The following is an 18441-nucleotide window of genomic DNA, read 5'->3' as shown; positions in this document are numbered from 1 at the left end:
TCGTTGTATCATATGATTATAATTTTTTTTTTTGGACAAAGAGAACAAATTGTAAAAAAATATATACACATTTTTTTTTATAGAAAAATAATTTTCTATAAAAAAAAATGAAAAAGCCAATTCATTTGCCTGAATAATAATAATAATAATAATAATCCTTACAATTTCAATAGGGCCTCACTGTCTGTCAGTGCCTGTCAGTGCTCGGGCCCTAATGAACAAATGAGAAAATATATATAAGTAGAACTGAATACAATTGATGTATACGTATAACAACAATGATGGTTAAACTTGATACAATACACAACTTTTATTAAACAATATATATATTGTGCAATAAATGCCATGTGCAATAAATGCCATATATCAAATTAAGTTAAATGTGTGTGCGTGTGTGTGTATAATTGTAAACTATTAATCATGTTTTTTTTGTTGGGGGGGGGGGGATTTAGTATTAAAACATATTATCAACATTTTTCCCCATCTGAAATATCTAATACACAAAACTTATATTATACAATATATACAATATGCATTGTGCTATAAATACCACTTTTCAAATTACGGTGTATTATTAACATATCTGTGTAGATATATGAACTAGAATGTTTAAGGGATTGGGGCAACATTCAATCAAATCGAGTGGTTTTTAAGTTTTTTTTTTATTGGGTTTATTATATACTGAGTATTTCAACACATGATCCCATTTTCTGCCCAATTAAATAAAGATGTTTCCATCGTGTGTTCTCTCCATACTCTACAGTTCTGTTTGTGTTTGTGCAACACTAGAAAATAAGAAGTGGACTTGTTGTTGGACGAGGCGCTGGAGCAGCAGCAGCAGCAGCTTCCTGTCACGTGCCGCCACAGTGGGATCACGTGACTCCAGTCGCTGAAAATGAAAGCTGGGCACCTCCAGCTGAAACCTGCGCTGCTCACCCTGGTCTTCACCTTGTGTCTGTACGCGGGGGGCGAGCGGACTGAGCCGCAGGTAAGCTCGAGCCCCGTCAGCTGTGGTCCCGACAAAACACTGGGTTCAGATACACAACACGTGGATCCACCGCGGACGTGTAGCTGCTGGATGACTGCGCATGTTGTTGTTTACAGTCTGTATTTTTTGCTGTGTCATGTTTCACCCCCAGGTATGCAGTCTGTGCAGCGGCTCTGTGCTCACCAGCACTTCGGTGGGGGAGTTCTGCTCCATGTCCGCCGGACGGACACATGGCCGCTGCTGCCTGAGACCTGACAACACAACGGGCCCTGAACGCATCATCGGGTAAGATTTCAACGTTGCCTTCAGAGGCTTTAGGAAATATAGGTATCACGTGTGGTTGTGAGTGAGTTGTAAGTGGCCTGTGGATAAGAATATGATTTACAAAAAGTACAGAATACGAGCATAAATTCACAAACATAAATAAATAAAGTCGTACAAATGGACAAATAAATTACAAGACATGAGGTAAATAAATTTGTATAAACAAACAAGAGTAGAAAGTGAGCAAGAAAATGTCTAATATTTCATGATTTTTACAAATATCTTTATTTCAACCTTTTATTAATACTTTTTTAATGCATTTTTATCATTAAATGTTTTATCTTTGTCAATGTGATTACTAGACTATCACTTAGTTAATGAATAACTATCACTATCAATACAAACACAATAGAGTAACCTCATTTGGCAGCCAAGGCATGTTTTGCTGTCATTATATTGCCATCATCATTTTAGAGTTTCCACATGGTGAGATTGACTGTCATCACGACCTTCGTTCCTGCTTTGTCTTTCATTTGTGTATAAACAGACGTCCCCACTGTGCCAGTGCTGTGGACTTTGACCTTGTTTAACTCCTGTCTTGCTTGTGTTTGAAGATGCTGTTTTGTGTGTGTTTCAGGTTAGATCTATCCAACTGTTCACTCACTCACGTAGAGGATCTGCATGAGGCTTCGACGGCGGTAATCATGTATGTACCGTCATTACAATTTCATAACAATTTCACAACATACTGGGCACTGAAAACAACGGAACTTCCTTCTTCAGCTGATGCTTCCTCAGCAACTCTGCAAGGTTATTTTAGGTAGAATCATGTTGATCACAAACTTAGAGACAATTTATTAATTGCGACAAGTTGCAAATATAAACTTTAATTTCCCTACGTAGAAAGATTTAGATTCCTCACTCTTCAGATAGAGATAAATATAACTGAAACACCCCTCAACACAATCTTATCATTTTTTTTATAAAAAATATATATGGTATCATATTTTACTTTCTCAACTTTTGTTTTGCAGAGACCTCTCACATAATCCCATTGTGAACCTCAGCGACACAGCGTTTCAAGGATTTATTGAGTTAAATTACTTGTAAGTATATTGTTCCAAACAATCATCTGACAGCTGCATATGAGAGTAAATCTACACATCTGTCAAATGGTGTTTCGTCCTAGGATTTTGCCCGGAGACGTAGATTGTCCAGCAGGCAACACGTCCTGGTCCAAGGTGGAGCTCAAAGAGGGAAATCGTCTTTGTGAAGGCCAGACAAACATGTGTAATCAGACTGGAATGCTGTGTAAGTTCCCATCTCATGATCCTCCATTGCATCACCCAAAAAAAAATGGACAACTGCGGAAGCATTCTGGTAATACATGACATCTGTTCATCTCATAATGACTGACAATCCCCAGCCATGAACTGCCCGGAGAACTCCCTCTGCGCCCCCTACGGGCCCGGCTTCTTTGAGTGCAGCTGTGCTGACGACTTCCATGGATACAAGTGTCTGCGAGAGGTCAGTTTCTCAAGCAGCTTTATCTTTTAAAATCCTCTTTATCACTGAGTTTAACACTGGTGCATTTCGGTCTTGTGACTTTTTTATTTGTATTGTACGTTTGTCAACAGGGGGAGTTCCCGGCTCTCCAGGTGTTCGGGCCCCTTGGAGCATCTGCAGTCGTGATCTCTCTCGTGCTGTGGGTCACTCAGAGACGTAAGGTCAAACCGCTCTGAGACGCCGAGCTGCAGGCGGCTGCTTCTTATCTTTACCTGCACTGAAACTGACTCCTCTGAAATAGCAAATGCTGACTCATAGTCTGAACTTACCCCATGTTTCATTTAGACGTTTTATTTTAAATCCTCTCCGGGGCAGCTATGTTTTACTTAAGGGAATTTTAAAGTCTGACATTATAGATGTTTTTTACTACTGAATTACTTGTGCAATTTTAAAGGAAGGAGTTTTAAAAAAAAAACTTTTAACACTTATTAGTTTACTTAACTGACAAGATACGAATAAAGAGATTGTATTATATAAAATTCTGAATTGTTGCTCACTGTCGACTGTGCCAAATAATTACTGACTGGGTTTACGAAACCACAGATCTTAAAGCATATTAGTGGGGAATTGAAGATTGTATTTTTGCATGTTGAACATGTTTTCTCAAGAGAGAAAAAAACAAAACAGCTTCACATCATGATTCATCACAAAATCTCAAGCTTGGTTGAGCTGTGAGCTTATTAGTATTAAAGTGAAACAAGACTCAAACTGTTGTGTACCTGTTGTTGGGCTACACTCCAATATCAGCTAAAATGTTTCCTTGTGGCTGTATCCTTTGATCGATGTTACAATGTGGTTGAACGAGAAGTTTCAATGATATTCAGGGTTCTAATAAAGATTTCAAAACAAGACAGTGCTTTCTTTTCATGAGCTACACCTCTATAAACATACGGGTTTATCTAATATACTTAAGTTATTTTGAAACCATTTTATACATTATACTATACTACTATATGAAAATTTGCAGTGAACTAGTTGCCAAACGTATCATTAATGAATAACATTAAATGTAGTTAATACATAAATATGTATAAATATAAGGCCACGTCAGGTCAAGATAGCCTAAATGTCTGAATATTATGCAATTCATAAATTATCCTGTATAGAAACAGCCTATAGAAATGTTGCCTTCAAGTATCATGTGTTGACCCAGGAGGATGTTTCCTTTGCCATAAACCTGGTTTCTGGATCACCCTCTCTCGCTCTTATCCGATACAATTGATCAAGTCATTAAAAGATTGTCTGAAGAGTTCATGGGAGCTGTAAAATTCCTCTGAGATTCTGCAGCTCCAGATGTAATTAAGGAACCATTTATGGCGAGTTTAAAACGGCGCGCTGTGGTTGACAAGTGGAGCATGTTGTGAACCACAGTGGAATTGTTCTGCTCTAAAAACTGGCAATTAAATGTTCTGTTGTACAGAAACAGTTCATAACATGGGTCTATTAAAACATCGCCCTGCATGTATTAAAAGAGACACAGATTGCCTTCCCATCCCATCTCGATTATTCCACCACAAAGACAGACATGGACTCTGTTTAAAAACATATGCCATTTCAGATATATATTTATTGCAAGATATTTTTTGTTGTGTTGTGTGCAAGCGTTCACGCACACAATTTCCCCATGATCTAGACGCAGCAGAAACAGCCTCTTGGCTCAGACTGATGTGAGACCCGAGGCCGATCACTGGTCCACGTTTTTGACTCGCAGCACTACGGGGACCGAGGTGCACGGGATCATTCCCAGCTCTGTGATGACCAGGTCCACGAAGTCCGGCGGCGTCACGTCATACACTAGGTTGAGCAGGCCGAGAAAGTCCACTTGATGCCAGTCCTCCAGCTGAGTCTTTCCTTTACGGGTCACGATGAGGTCGTCTGGGTCATCTGGAAAGGACAGATGATGATGATGATGATGATGATAATTATGATAAAGAGGTGACAGTCACATCTGATGTCTGAATGGAATTTTCATGAGCAATTATAGTGAGCAGCATTTCAACTGAAGGGAAGAAAAATCACTGCTAAGAAACAGACACTTGAGCTGCTCTCTGCCGAACCCCATTGTCTGAATGTATTATTCATGTAATTATTTAATAAATCTCATAAATTACTGAATGCTTTCCATACCGAGCTCATTGGACACGAAGGAATCCGTCTGCACCCTCTCACAAAACTTGTAGGTCTCACAACACACCAGCACAGGCACGTTAAAGGCTCTGGCCACCAGAGCTATCTGTGACGTTCCCACACGGGACATGACGTAACCGTTGGCCAGCAGAGCGTGAGCCCCGAGGAACACCTTCGATACCTAGAAGAGAATGAAGAAGCTTAGATAGAGCTTTAATGGAAGCTGATCAATGACTTCCTCGTTCTGCTCTGACTGAGTGACTACATTACATTACCGTATTTTCCGGACCATAAGGCGCACTTAAAAGCCTTTAATTTTATCAAAAAAGCGACAGTGCGCTTTATAATCCGGAGCGCCTTATATATGGATTAATTCTGGTTGTGCTTACTGACCTCGAAGCGATTTTGTGTGGTACACGGCACTCTGTCAAAATATTTTAGTACAACTTTGGTAAACTACAGAGCCGCACCGCTTGCAGCATTACGGCAGCAATACATACTGTGCTTAAAAAAAAACAACATTAACCGAGGCGGGGGGCTCTTCCTCTGATGCGGCGGGCGCAGGGCTGCGTCGCCTCGGTGGCCGCTGTGTTCTCTGAGGGGCTGTTCAGTGCTGGCTTGTCCTGCTCGTGGTTCTCCCTGGGCGCTATGTCCGGCGGCGAGGCCGTGGTGGCCTTGGGTTTCTGGCAGTTGCCGGTTGCGTTGGTGAGCTTTGGGGCGGATGTGGACGTGGTGGTGCTCGGCGTCCGCGCTGCATGACGAGCTTCCCGGTGGGAGCCCGGACGGAGGCTGTTGTTTCCCAGCGGGACCTGGGTGGCGGTGGTGGCGGCGGGGGACTGACTGACTTTTGTTTCGCTTAATGCGGCTTATAGTCAGGTGCGCCTTATATATGAAAAAATATCGAAAATAGACCATTCATTGACAGTGCGCCTTATAATCCAGTGCGCCCTATAGTGCGGAAAATACGGTACATTTCATTTAGCTGACGCTTTTATCCAAAGCGACTTACAATAAGTGCATTCAACCCCGAGGGTACACACCCAGAACAACAAGAATCAAGACAGTACAATTTCTTCGAAATAAAGCAAAACTACAAAGTGCTATAAGTATGTGCCATTTCAGTGCTACCAAAGTGTTAGTTTCAAAAAGTAGTTAGTTTTTTTTAAATTTCTATTCAAGGTACAGTCGGAAGAGGTGCGTTTACCTCTGGAAGGATGTACGAGACGGCCGAGATGAGGACGTAGGTGCAGCGGATGCCTCCCTGGACCAGGCGCCTCAGGGCCTCCCTGCCCTCCAGCCGCGGCCTGCTGTCCACCACGATCACACGGAACTTGATGTTCTTGTTGAAGGCCTCGCACAGGATGTGGTTGACTAGTGATGAGCTGAGCAGAGGGGGGGGGGGGTAGACCAGAGGTTGAAACAAGACAAACATCTAAGCAGTACATAAAGAGGGACCACTTGTTTGAAAACTAAAACTAGACACATGCACAGTTATAAAATTATAAAACATATTTTTTTATTCTTTCATGTCAAACTTGTAATAACTTACCATCCATAAACTAGGATGACGTCTCCATCATTGATCTTCTCAATGGAATACTTGGCAATAGCTTTAGCAGCAAGAACGATCTTCTCATCAATGTAGCTATCGATGCAGGTCAGCAGTTTGCTCTTTGCCTGAAGAGAGAAAGTGTGGAACAGAGGATAAGAGGGACACTGACAAAATCTGTGACTGGAATATGTTACATTTATGATCTTCGGAAAAGAACAAATTGGACAATAACCTCTTCTTCTTTGCACTGGCTAGGAATATTGGAGATCTCCTTCTTGATGTATTTGATTGCGTTACCCATGCTGGCTGACAGAGGGCGACACTGATTTACAAAACTGCAAGAAAAATAAAACAAGAGTTATATTTTTTTTACTTGAAAATAGGCAGACACAGCTGTTCTAACTCATATATATGACAGGAATAACTTGAAAATGTTTGTACCTGATATAAGGTTTCAGTTTGCTGACCAAGTCTCTAGATAGTTCCTCATTAGGAGGCGTGGTATAGTCCCTTATAACCTGAGGACCAAAAAAATGCATATGCAAGTTAGTGATGTTGTTAAAGATATTTAATTTTCCTCACTTTCAATATGTCCAAAATGAAAATTCATATAGCAACTTGATAAAGTTGAAGAACCCACAATTATTATTATTATTGATATAACTATTCTTTTAATTTCAGTTGTGAAAGACGTAAAAAAGCTAACAAAATTGCCTTTTGGTCAGAAAACTGTATCTTACGATATCTTTTGACATCTAGCACATTCAACATACTTGATAACAAAATAGCTAATTCAAATAAAACAGATAAATGCTGTCTGCCATCAAGGGAGGAGACGACTGTAAAGCGTGCGCTGAGGGACTGGACCTGTTTGAAGGCGTGTAGCAGGGCTACAGAGCGAGCGTTGGATCCGGCCACAATTCCCTGTGAATACTGGAGGCCCAGGCGTACAATGGCAGGATGAATCACTGTGGAAGGAATGCTGCAGCAGAAACACAAAAAGAGTCAACAAAGGACTTTTGATATATCTTAACTCGTGAATTCATATATTAAATGTATATCAAACAATGCTTATGCATAAAGTCAACTTACCTGAGTTGTTGTGTAAGGGGAGATTTGCGACTGTACTGGTGCAGGTGAGAAAACAGACTGACTTTGTAGCCGTAGTCTAACCGCAGCGGGATCTGGAATCAAGCAGATTATAATCCAAAACCATCAATGTCCAGACGTTCAGGGGTTCAAATTGAGATGGTGAGATTAACACACAGCCACAGCACAGCCTGGACAATCAAATTCTATTGACTTTCATTACATATTATTTTGCTGTAAATACTATCCAAATACAAACAAAGCAATATGGACAATCAAAGACATGCACAGCAACCAGTGTTGTAGGTGAAACAACAAAAAACTAAACAATCAAAAAACAAGTTCTAAACAATATCTTGCACAAAAACATCCTACGGACATCCCACCTCTGTCCAGTTTGCATCATTGAGTTTCCATTTAATGAGTGACGTTGGAATACGATAACAGCTACAGGTTAGCAAACAAGACAAAGTAAGACGAATATTAAATCGCACACTTTTAAGAAGGTCAGACCTTGAACTTTGCTGCAGCATTGTCAGTCTGAAAGAAATGTTTGGTACAATCACATGCTGTTAGGACTGGTGGTTAGCGTGGCTGAGCTCTTCATATGAGAGAGGCAAACTCATATCTGAAAACAGCTATATATAAAATCACAAAATGACTAAATTGTTCTTGCATCAAACCAAAGTGAAGGGGTCTGAATTCCCTATTTGTAGGATAATATTTGCTGTAGATCCCTGATTAAAAAAAACCAAGATCCATGCAAGTCCTGTTAAACGTTAGTCATTTCCATTATGATAAAGAGTCATAAACATGTAGTTCATTTGTATATGTTTCTTATTTGTATTTTCTAGGTAAAAACAGTGAATTTACATTCAAAAAAGTGTGGCTGGTAGTTCATGCTCAAGTCATAGCAAGCAGTCCTGAAACAGAGGTTTTGAGAAATAAAACAAACACTGACCTGTTGTCTCTCCAGCTTCTTGGCCAGTTTCTTTAAAACATCCGGGTTGTCCACTTGGACATGTTCTGGGAGCCTCTTCACCACTGGAAATACATAACAAGTGTGACTCTCTCATCAGTGGCATGACTGGTGCTGACCTCATAGCTGTTACAGTACCTGGCTGCAGCTCGCTGGGTGGTGCTTTGGGTTTGGAAGTGGGAGCCTGTGGACCCACCTCTCCCTTCTTGACCTGTTTGGACGCCCTGTCAGCCTCTTGTCGGGCTCGCCTCTCGGCTTTTAGCTCTGCTTTACTCTTAGTGGGCTTGTCTGCCGGGGCAGGAGCTTCTGAGGCAGGCACGGGAACCGGTGCAGGAGCAGGCACTGCTGGAGGAGCTGAGGGAAACAAGCAAAGACAGAGTCACCCAAATTCAGATTAATGGCAACATGATCAATTGCAACCTGTGATAATGATGTCAACAATACTCTGATAATCAACAAATGAAAATAATATTAACTAGCACGGCACTCAGTAGAGCACATACCTCCACCAGGGTCCAACAGTCCTTGTGAAACCACATTGTAATTCTCTAGATTCAGATTAATTCAACATCCATGAATTATTCTCTGACAAATCAACAAAAATGCTGAAAAATATCCTACCTCTGTTGATCTGCACCAACATATAATACATTCTTCCCTTCCACCAAGTTTCGTGGAAACCAGTCCAGTAGTGTTGGACATAATCCTGCTGACTAATTAACCATCGCTGATGATAACATAACCTCCTCAGCAGAGGCATTGAGTGGCTAAAGGGAGCTACATGTTATATCCACCTTTGTGTGTCGTTGGTTGTGTTGGAGGCTGAGATGCTGAAGCAGCTGCCGTGACAGACTTCTTCTCTTTCTCGCTTTCCTTGTCATCATTCTTCTCCATGTTTTTCCTCTGCTGCTTCTTCTCTTTCCTCAGCCGCTGCTTCTCCTCCTTGGTCAGCTCTTTACCATGATTCTGTCCAAAGAGGGATGGAGGGTCAAAGAAGACACGAAGATAAGGGTCAGATGTGTAATTCAACCTGAAGTTGTGACAAAAATAATTCAATAACACGCAAACACTGACCTTTGCTCGATCGATATCATCTTTCGTCTCATGTTCATCTGTTAAAACAAGGAGTGATTATTCTATTTTCATTAGAAATCATCACACACTTCTGTTTCTTCTATCGGTGGCAGATAACATATACAGGACTTTACTTAGCTCTTGGCTGCTAGCTAACATCACGCTAAAGACGCTAGTCACTAAACTGCTCCGCTAGCATCACGTCCGCAGCACAGTTATCACACAAACAAGCGTTTTATTTCAATCTTTTATTCCCAAATACAACTACCGGACACGATGCTAACATGTTAGCATGCCTGCTGCTGAACTCCACTGTCTCACGCAATACCACCGTGGGTAGCTTGTGTGCGATGCTAGCGTTAGCACGGCTAGCATGTGGAAATAAACTCCGCTAAAAGCCAAAGCGGACGACAAAAAATCAGTAATAAAAGTGAGACACATCACGTGTCCGCGACCGTTGTTCAGAAGCACCACAGTGTCTGAGGAGAGACGTGAAGTGGAGCTGAGCCTCAGTCCCACACTCACCTGTCACTGCGCTGTCAGCCATGTTTACGACGCTGCTTCGCTTCCTCCGCCGCTGCAGCTACTACCATAGATATCATATATAAAGGCTAGATGTTTTGTTCGACGGAGCCGGACGTCACCATAGACGTCACCACATGGCGGCCTTCTTGCTACGAGGCAGCTCGCTCACCCATAACATTGTGTTGTAGTGGTAAATAACCATAACTTGCTCAATTTTCAACCGATTTTGAAACGATCTGGTTTGTTATAAACGTCAGAGATGTAGTTATGACACTGCATAACTTATTCATTTTTTTTAGAAAATACCATAATTATTCATAAGTATGCAGTGTCATATCTACATCTCTAACGTTTATAACAAACCAAACCGTTTAAAAATCGGTTGAAAATTTAGCAAGTTATGGTTATTTACCACTACCAACACAATGTTATGGGTGAGCGAGCTGCCCGTACCAAGATGGCCGCCATGTGGTGACGTTCGTCTCTGTTGGCCGGCAACGCAGACGAGACTACGGCCACGGAAGTTTTACACCGCCCCCCCGTTGTCAAGCCTGGCACTGCACCCCTTCTGTTTCACTGAGTGTTCGATCTTTTGTTCAAATAAAGTTTGAATTCGCTGCTTTGTCATTCATTTATCTTTTAGAAACGGGTGTTTGTGAACAAGATCAAGTTTTTCTTGCATGTTTCATCTCAGTCTGGAGTGACACCATTCTCCAACACATTTATCTCCACCACACCAACTTATTTTATTTCCATACATTATGTTTTCATTTACGGAAGAGGATTAGGGCCACTGTGGAAAAAAACAAGTGAGTTCTGAGTTTAAACTCAGTATTCTGAGATTAAAGTCAGCTCAAAATTCACTTGTTTTTTTCCACAGTGGCCCTAATCCTCTTCCGTATTTCATTCATACTTGTAAATAATCATATTTTTTATATATATATATATATATATATTATTATTATTATTATTTTAACTCAGGCACTTAATTTTACTTATCTTTTTAAAACAGCTGCGTACTTGCATTGTCTTTAAACTGTTTGTATGTGCTCACAGGTCCTGAGATACGCACTGCATGTTTTACATGTGTAGCTGTATTGACATAGATAAACTTGTAATTTGAAACTTGAAACTTTTACAGAATAAAACGGGTTCAACCACTCGCACTAATGGGTCCTTCTAAATTCTAAATTGGCAGTTTATTAGGTACACCCAACTAAAACTAATACAGCAGTGCTGCTAGAATCCTACTTCAGTGAAGGAAATATGGACAATAACCTTTATATCATAAAGTGCAGTTCACTTATATTCGGATTTTACAGTTGAACCAACAACTGTTTGAGTTTTAATACAAACATTAAAACCTTCCTGAAGGTAATTTATACAAAATATTTTCAGGATTTATCGGCTAACAGATGTTTTGTCTCATAATGAGAAATTCCATTACATGTGTTTCCTTATAATTTATCACCTTTTTAAATATATATTATGTTTGGATTAGACAAACACCATTACATTCCCCAAAGTGATTTTTATAACCTGTAGTAATTTGCGCATATCAAAAAAATGCATGAATGGATACAATATACAAGCTAGAAAGATGTTTGTCGTGACCAAATTTTGTTCTTACTTCATGAGGTTAAATTCAAGGATTTTTTTTGGTTTCCTGGGTCACGAACAGAGGACCTATCACCTTTTCAAACCTATGAGGCAAACTGTGTATTGTAATTATGGGCTACACAAATGTATTTGTATTTTCAACGTATTTATTGAGCTTTTATTAGTGCGATGCAAATGTTTTTAACACCAACTTTTACATGTCATTGATAACTTCTCATTCTGGTGTACTTACTGGAATAATGATAGGTAATAAATTAGGTTAAACATGATATATCATTGTATAACTTGTTGTAAAACATGCAAATGGTGACACTCATGTGGTTTAAAATAAAAAGTTTTAAATTACACAATCTGCAGACATTTAAATTCATCACTGTATTTCGTAAGCAATCTTTTATTTGTTTCTGTCACACACAAATTGTCACACAGTAGAAAACAAACCAACACCACGCAGTGAAATACATTAAACCAATGTTCCGTTTGTTGACTTCCACCCTCCACAGTATGTGCGGCGTTACGCCACAATGCCACCGTCTCTCTGGGATTCCACGCCGGTGTGTGCTGACTGAATTCACGACGCAGTAGCTGGTTGAAGGGGACCAAACCTCACAGTAACACCTGACTTGGTTCCGTTTGACCAGCCACAGCAAGGCGTGTTGCTTCAGCTGCAGGAGGTAGAGCCAGAGAGAGCGGTGGAGGTGGAGGTGGAGGAGGAGGAGGAGGAGGAGGAGGAGGAGGAGGAGGAGGAGGAGGAGGAGGAGGAGGAGGAGGAGGAGGAGGAGGAGGAGGAGGAGAGGGAGACATGCAGGGAAGGAAGAGGAAGTTAGGGGAAGTTAGGGAAGGTAGAAAAATAAGGATTGGAGGTGGGTATCGTCTGCATGGCCGTCATGTCCTCTTCACTCTTACCTGATCAAACACAGAAAGAGAGAAACTATATTATTTAAGAGTCAGTGTTGATAGAACCTGCACAGTTACCAAGCAGCAAGCTTCTATTTAGATATATGGGAATACTGACATCCTGGGACATTGCAGCCATACAGGAGTGAACCTTCCCCCCCAGTGACAGCACCACATCCCTGCCCTCCCTCCCTCCCCTGCGGTTGCTATAATGGGTGACAGCTGCGGTCTGTCAATCCTCCTCGACTGTCAGCAGTTGGGGCAGGGTTAGGAATTTGTTCAAGAAGTCCCTGAGACCTGATCGGCGGGGCCCTGTAATGTTAACTGTGCACGTGCCCGAGCTGAGGGAGAGGAGGGAACGGCCCCTTTCACCTGTTGCCTTGCCACACACACACACACACACACACACATACACACACACACACACACACAGACACACACACACACACACACACACACACTCCAAACTCATACAGAACAGACCAACGCACCCCAATGTAGACCCATCTGTAATAATTTTCTCTTTTTTTAAAACCAAACAGTGAATAAAACACGGCCTCTGGCGTTCATGTCCCCTTGAAACCACACACTTCCTTACATTCCATAAGTGCTGTATGAATATGGGTATATAAGGAAGCATGTCCTCACAAGGGGCAACAACTGGAATCTCCTCATGCACAAAGCACCCTTTCATAGCTGCAGATGCAGGGTACAGCGGGAAAACGAGCCGGCTCAACAATGGTTAACTGTGACAGGGGAGAGGGGCCACACAGGAACACGTGACGGAGGCTTCGGATCAATTCACAGGATATTGAGAAATCTTGTTTCGAGTTTTGTATTTGGCAAGAAACTAAAAGCTTTTTAACCCTGAAAGAGAAAATGTGAACGGCACTGTCTGACCCTGACAATAAGGGTTAAAAAGTGGAGGCGGCCACAGACCACATGCAGCCCTGTGATGGATAGTGCCAGTGTGGTGATGATGATGATGAGGATGAAGTGTGTGTCTAACTCTGAAGGGAAAGGCTTAATACCGACTCCCGGCAGACGAAGGTCAGAATCTGTGTTATTTTCCGAAACATCGTGCTGTGCCAAGTCATGATGATCCCAACAAATGTGAGAAATGTCCTTCGTAAAAAAAGTGTTTTAAGAACAGACTTAATATAATCTAATGTTGAAAAGAAGCACATTTCAAATAAAGCTGAGGTTTTAGTAGATTTCTATGTGTTTTACTCACCTTCATCTGTGTCTCCTCTTGTGGTTTTTCTTGTGGGGTCGAGCTGGAGGCCTCGGTGGCTTCAGGCGGCCTCTCCTGCTCACGTTTACTGTCTGTCTGGCTGTGACTCCCTTGATAAATCTGCTGCTATGTCGAACCAAATGGCCGCAAGACAAGGCCAGTCCGTCATGTCCTGATTCTTTCCTGTGTCACACCTCAGCTTCCCCTCACCTGACGGAAGTGTCGGGCCCATGTCAGAGTTTGTTGGGCCGTCGTAAAAACCGAGAGAGAACATCTAACAACTGGTTTGACACCTGGTTTTAACTCACACAGAGCTGCTTATCCAGCGACGTCTGAATCTACAGAAAATCCTCGTCACTGAGATGTTTTACCCACAAAGAAGGCTACACCATGAGCAAAAGCCCTTTCTGCCACCACAGAACGAATACAACACACACCAACCTCAGGCCTGTCCCTGGAGCTGCCCTCTCCACCCGCTGACCTCATCTCAAACTGACCCTCCACCTTCCCCGAGTTTCCAGTTCCCCAAACTTCAACCCTGCTGCCCTCCTCTCTCCACCTCAGCTCTCCTGCCACCCAACCCATCCTCCTCCGTATCTGGCCCGGTGGATTGTGCTCATAACAGGCCTTGCAGATCGGCCTTTTCTATCCCGCCCCGGGAGCGCCCCCCTCCAAAGCGGCCTCCCACCTGTTGGTGTCCTTTAGAAGCCCGGGCCTCTCCTGTGCCTCCTGTCCGGCCCAATCAGGGCCCTGACAGAGAGGGGGAGCCAGCCTGTGAAATCACACCTCTCAGCTGTTCACACTGGGCTCGAGACACCCTACACCCCTGCCGTTTTTCTCTGTTCACCCACCGCAACCCACCCCACCCTGCCTAGATTTTACACCGAATGTCAATGGTTCCTTATTGGAGGTAAAAAAAAAAAAAAAAAAGAGGAGGAGAAAGAGACGGATACAGTGAAACAAGGAAGCAACTGCATGATGGGTGTGTTTTATTAGTTTTTGGGGTGGGTGGGGGGGGGGTTATAGTCAGAACAGCAGTTATACAGCCGGGGCCACGAGCCACAGCTGAAGCCAAGGTTGAGTTTCATCCCAGTTTGGATTCTGGGGGCCTCACTTTCCTTTCATTGTATCGCTTACGAATGAGAAATGAGAATCAGTTTTCAAGATGATTTTATGTGACGTAGTGATGTCTTCAGATCAGGACAAATCCATCTGCCCCACAGTGATTCAAATGTGTTGTGAGGTGCAGCCAATGAGAATAAGGTGTATAGATGCTGTTGTGGCACCAGAAACCAAAGCAAAGGCAATAATTATCCGGTGGCCTCAAAAAAACCATCAGGCCGCCATTACACATATAAAGCAGCAGTCATTGTACTGTTAATATCTTCTGACTGATCGTATAGAATGTGTAGATCCATAGATGTGTGTTTTAAAGCATCTATGTGACCACGCAGCGATCACCAATATACTGTGGAGGCAAACTGGCCGGGCTCAGGGGTTCATTTTCCTCCGCAGCAAGCACAAGCTGCTCCACTAAGGTCAACACCTGTGTTCTAAAATCAGCGCCGGGGTTGGGCGTGATAGGAACCCAGGCCTCATTCACAGAAAGCTCGAGCTCAGAGAGAGGGGCTTACATTGAAACCCAACGCTCTCGCTATTTTCAAGGCACTCGCCGTCCACAAATAGCAACCCCATCCCCATCTTTGTAGCTCCGCAGGTTTCTTTTCCCCCCTCCGCCACAGGATGTTGTCTAAATTCGTCAGTTGTTCCATATTTCCCATGGCCCGGGGCCAGGGAGTGCAACAAATGCAACATTTCCACTAATGTCAGCTATGCACCGACGGCCTTGCCAGATATATCTGGTCGCTAGAAATATCGGATGGCTTTTGTCGCTGAGTGGATTCTTGGTCGCTTGCACCGGACACAATGGTTAAGACACGAATCGTAATCTGGATGTTCCTCTTAACGGGACAGCTGATCACTGTCACATTCCAGTTCACCGGCCAACCCGCAGATCAGCCAAAGTGCCTCATCTAATCTTCAGACTCTCTTTCATCATGTGTCAGGCATCATGCATCAGATCTCATCTTACGCTGTGATTTCTCCTCATCTGTCCGCCCCTCTTCTGTTTTATTTTACCTGAGATTCAACAATCCAGTTGAAAACACTACCTAACAATGCATATGAGTGTGGTTGAGCACAGGATTTCCCTGCTCAACAAACCCACTGAGTCCTTTTAGAGAACAATTAAACCAAAATGTGAGGATGACGGCACATGGGCTGCATGTTAACTACAAACTGAGTCAACAAGGTTATTTTTAACCCGCGTTCGCTTACCCGGGGCCCCCGTTTGCTAATCACTTTGTTCCCCTCGCTGTCATATCCCATCTGCCCCGTTGCCAATGTCACAACGTGCTTTTATTGGCCAGAAGGAAATAATCTCCCTTGGGACGGCAGGTAGAAGACTGACGAGGCCCGGAGCAGTTTCTTCAGCACAGGATAACATGGATTTTGATTGTATAAATAAACTGGCAGCTGACACCAGACCAGGTCCCTCCCTTCCAAGCTTGCAGAGTATCCCTGGCTACTGTGGGGTAAGCTCCCTGCAGAAGGGGGAGAGTCAAATCCCTTTAAATATGGTTTATTTCATATTTTAAAATGTATTTACAGGTTGTCTGTGACCATAGGGCTGTAAAATATACTGCATAATGTCAGAAAATGGGATTATGCACACAAATGTATGAAAAATAGGTTTTTATCACTCAATAAAATGTGTGAGTCTTAACAAACCTAAAAGACGTTCCTGATACCTCAGCTACAAACTGAGATGTGAAATTGAGCTGCTTGATCCCAACTAAGTTAAAACAGATCTTTGTTGTATGTTGATGACTCATTACATGAAACTCTCTGTCCTTCCCTGGGCACAACAGTTGCCACGACGGAGGTTGACACAGCTGTCGCAAAGGAGCCTGGTCCCGTGTGGTGAGGCAATGGAACAGAGAAGGCCAGAGGTCGCCCGGCATTTAGGCTAAAAGAGAGAACAGGTGACGGAAAGGTGAAGGCGACTCGCTCCCGTGATTCACCGAGGGGACGGAGGGAGCTGGACAGATGCTACGGAGGTCAGCGGATTCAGGAATGAGAGAAGATTTTAATGATGAAAGGTTGACCTTACATTGAAGGGCGTTAACACATACTTTCTGTGCTGATGAGAAAACTGATCTTCAAACTAAAATGATCCACCTCCGTCAAATCTCAGTGGAAGACGATGCAACTCAACAGAAGGTGACCACATTCGATTCCCTCATGTTTCCTCTCCGCTGCTACTCAATTAGGCTCTGATCTGTCACCGAAGCCCCCAAAAGGTGACAAAACAGGAAACACTTCCCTGTCTTTTCTCACCAATCAAACAATTAAGACATAAAAGGGGCCTCTGGGTGTCAGAACGGGGGTCTTGTCCCCCTCAATGACCCCGCTGTAATGGTCAGGCTGGTGGCCTCTGACCGGGTGACAGGTGAGCTGCAATGTGGTGGATCAGGGCACAGCAGAGCTCAAACCTGACTGTATTTGTTCTACATGTAATGTGGAAACTCTCTCATGGAGGTTTCAAGTGTCGTAGAACAGTCGTTTATTTAGTAGTAACAACATTTTCACAGAGTAGGAGTTTTATTCGAAACACTGGTACGGTCGGTTCACAAATGCCATGAATTCGTCCATGTCATGTTTCCTACAGGATGTAAACTCACATCATACATAAACCAATTTATTCAAAATACCTGCACATATAATGAATCATAACATGGGTATATCAATATGAGGATTCAAATCAAATCAAATCAAAGTGTATTGTCACATGCACCAATGACAGTGTCATCGGAGCAGTGAAATTCTTGTGACCTGGCAGGCAGCATCTAGAGATCGCAGTAGACAGGCTTTTTACAAAAATTTAAAAAATGACATACCATGTAACATATATAACATATAACATATGATATATAACATAGTAAAATGAGCAGCAGTTTACAGGGTGAAGGAGTGGGGAACACTAAATAAAATAAAATAATAAGCATATATGTGTAGTAAGAACCTATTTAGTGTGACCTGTAATCTTGTGACCTGGCAGGCAACATCTACTTAGTAGACGGGTTTTACAAAATAAAAAAATAACATAACATATAACATATAAGCAGTAAGAATTTTGTGTCTAATTACTGTTGTTTGCCTTATTAATTTTCTGCTGATGACGATCTGAATAACTGTTCGGTTACTTTGTTACATCATATAATGCTTTACTTTATCAGTACATAATATCCTAATGATTTCCTAATTAGTTCTTGTATAGGTTAATATTATAGAATGATATTAATTTAATATAAGTTAAATTCTAATAAGTTTCTTGGAAAGAAAAATGCAATTAGGTGATTTCGAGGTTTGACTTTATTAGCGGAAGATGTATGCAGTTAAAGTAACATCACAACAAAAATACCCATCTAAGAAAACTCCTGCATTGTCTGGCATCACATTCAAAC

The 18441-nt window shown here is 42.3% G+C and overlaps 2 protein-coding genes across 2 annotated transcripts; one reads left to right on the top strand and one right to left on the bottom strand.

Annotated features, from left to right (window-relative positions):
- The first annotated feature begins 881 nt into the window (after positions 1–881).
- Positions 882–3667, top strand: atraid (all-trans retinoic acid-induced differentiation factor). The gene is made up of 7 exons (XM_061091378.1): positions 882–988; positions 1140–1273; positions 1890–1958; positions 2287–2358; positions 2442–2563; positions 2679–2779; positions 2890–3667. Exons 1-7 carry the CDS (start codon positions 896–898, stop codon positions 2992–2994), a joined length of 696 nt encoding a protein of 231 aa, XP_060947361.1. The 5' UTR covers positions 882–895; the 3' UTR covers positions 2995–3667.
- A 686-nt stretch (positions 3668–4353) lies between these two features.
- Positions 4354–10233, bottom strand: eif2b4 (eukaryotic translation initiation factor 2B, subunit 4 delta). Its single transcript, XM_061091219.1, has 13 exons — positions 10165–10233; positions 9640–9677; positions 9360–9531; positions 8704–8919; positions 8548–8630; positions 7590–7681; positions 7365–7479; positions 6939–7015; positions 6730–6832; positions 6495–6622; positions 6150–6327; positions 4946–5126; positions 4354–4702 (listed from the first exon to the last, which is right to left on the bottom strand). Exons 1-13 carry the CDS (start codon positions 10184–10186, stop codon positions 4503–4505), a joined length of 1605 nt encoding a protein of 534 aa, XP_060947202.1. The 5' UTR covers positions 10187–10233; the 3' UTR covers positions 4354–4502.
- Positions 10234–18441: the final 8208 nt, after the last annotated feature.

The sequence above is a fragment of the Limanda limanda genome, chromosome 18 (assembly GCF_963576545.1).
Source record: "Limanda limanda chromosome 18, fLimLim1.1, whole genome shotgun sequence".
NCBI lineage: Eukaryota > Metazoa > Chordata > Actinopteri > Pleuronectiformes > Pleuronectidae > Limanda > Limanda limanda.
Note: the sequence above shows the minus strand (reverse complement) of the source record. Positions and strands in the feature narration are given on the sequence as shown.

Excerpts from the sequence above, each read along its gene's own strand:
- atraid (XM_061091378.1), top strand. The coding sequence starts at position 896 with ATGAAAGCTGGGCACCTCCAGCTGAAACCTGCGCTGCTCACCCTGGTC. Across the intron at positions 989-1,139 it reads GCGAGCGGACTGAGCCGCAG|GTATGCAGTCTGTGCAGCGG; the intron begins GTAAGCTCGAGC and ends TTTCACCCCCAG. Across the intron at positions 1,959-2,286 it reads GCTTCGACGGCGGTAATCAT|AGACCTCTCACATAATCCCA; the intron begins GTATGTACCGTC and ends TTTGTTTTGCAG.
- eif2b4 (XM_061091219.1), bottom strand. The coding sequence starts at position 10,186 with ATGGCTGACAGCGCAGTGACAG. Across the intron at positions 9,678-10,164 it reads GGCTGACAGCGCAGTGACAG|ATGAACATGAGACGAAAGAT; the intron begins GTGAGTGTGGGA and ends TTGTTTTAACAG. Across the intron at positions 8,631-8,703 it reads ACCCAGCGAGCTGCAGCCAG|TGGTGAAGAGGCTCCCAGAA; the intron begins GTACTGTAACAG and ends ATGTATTTCCAG.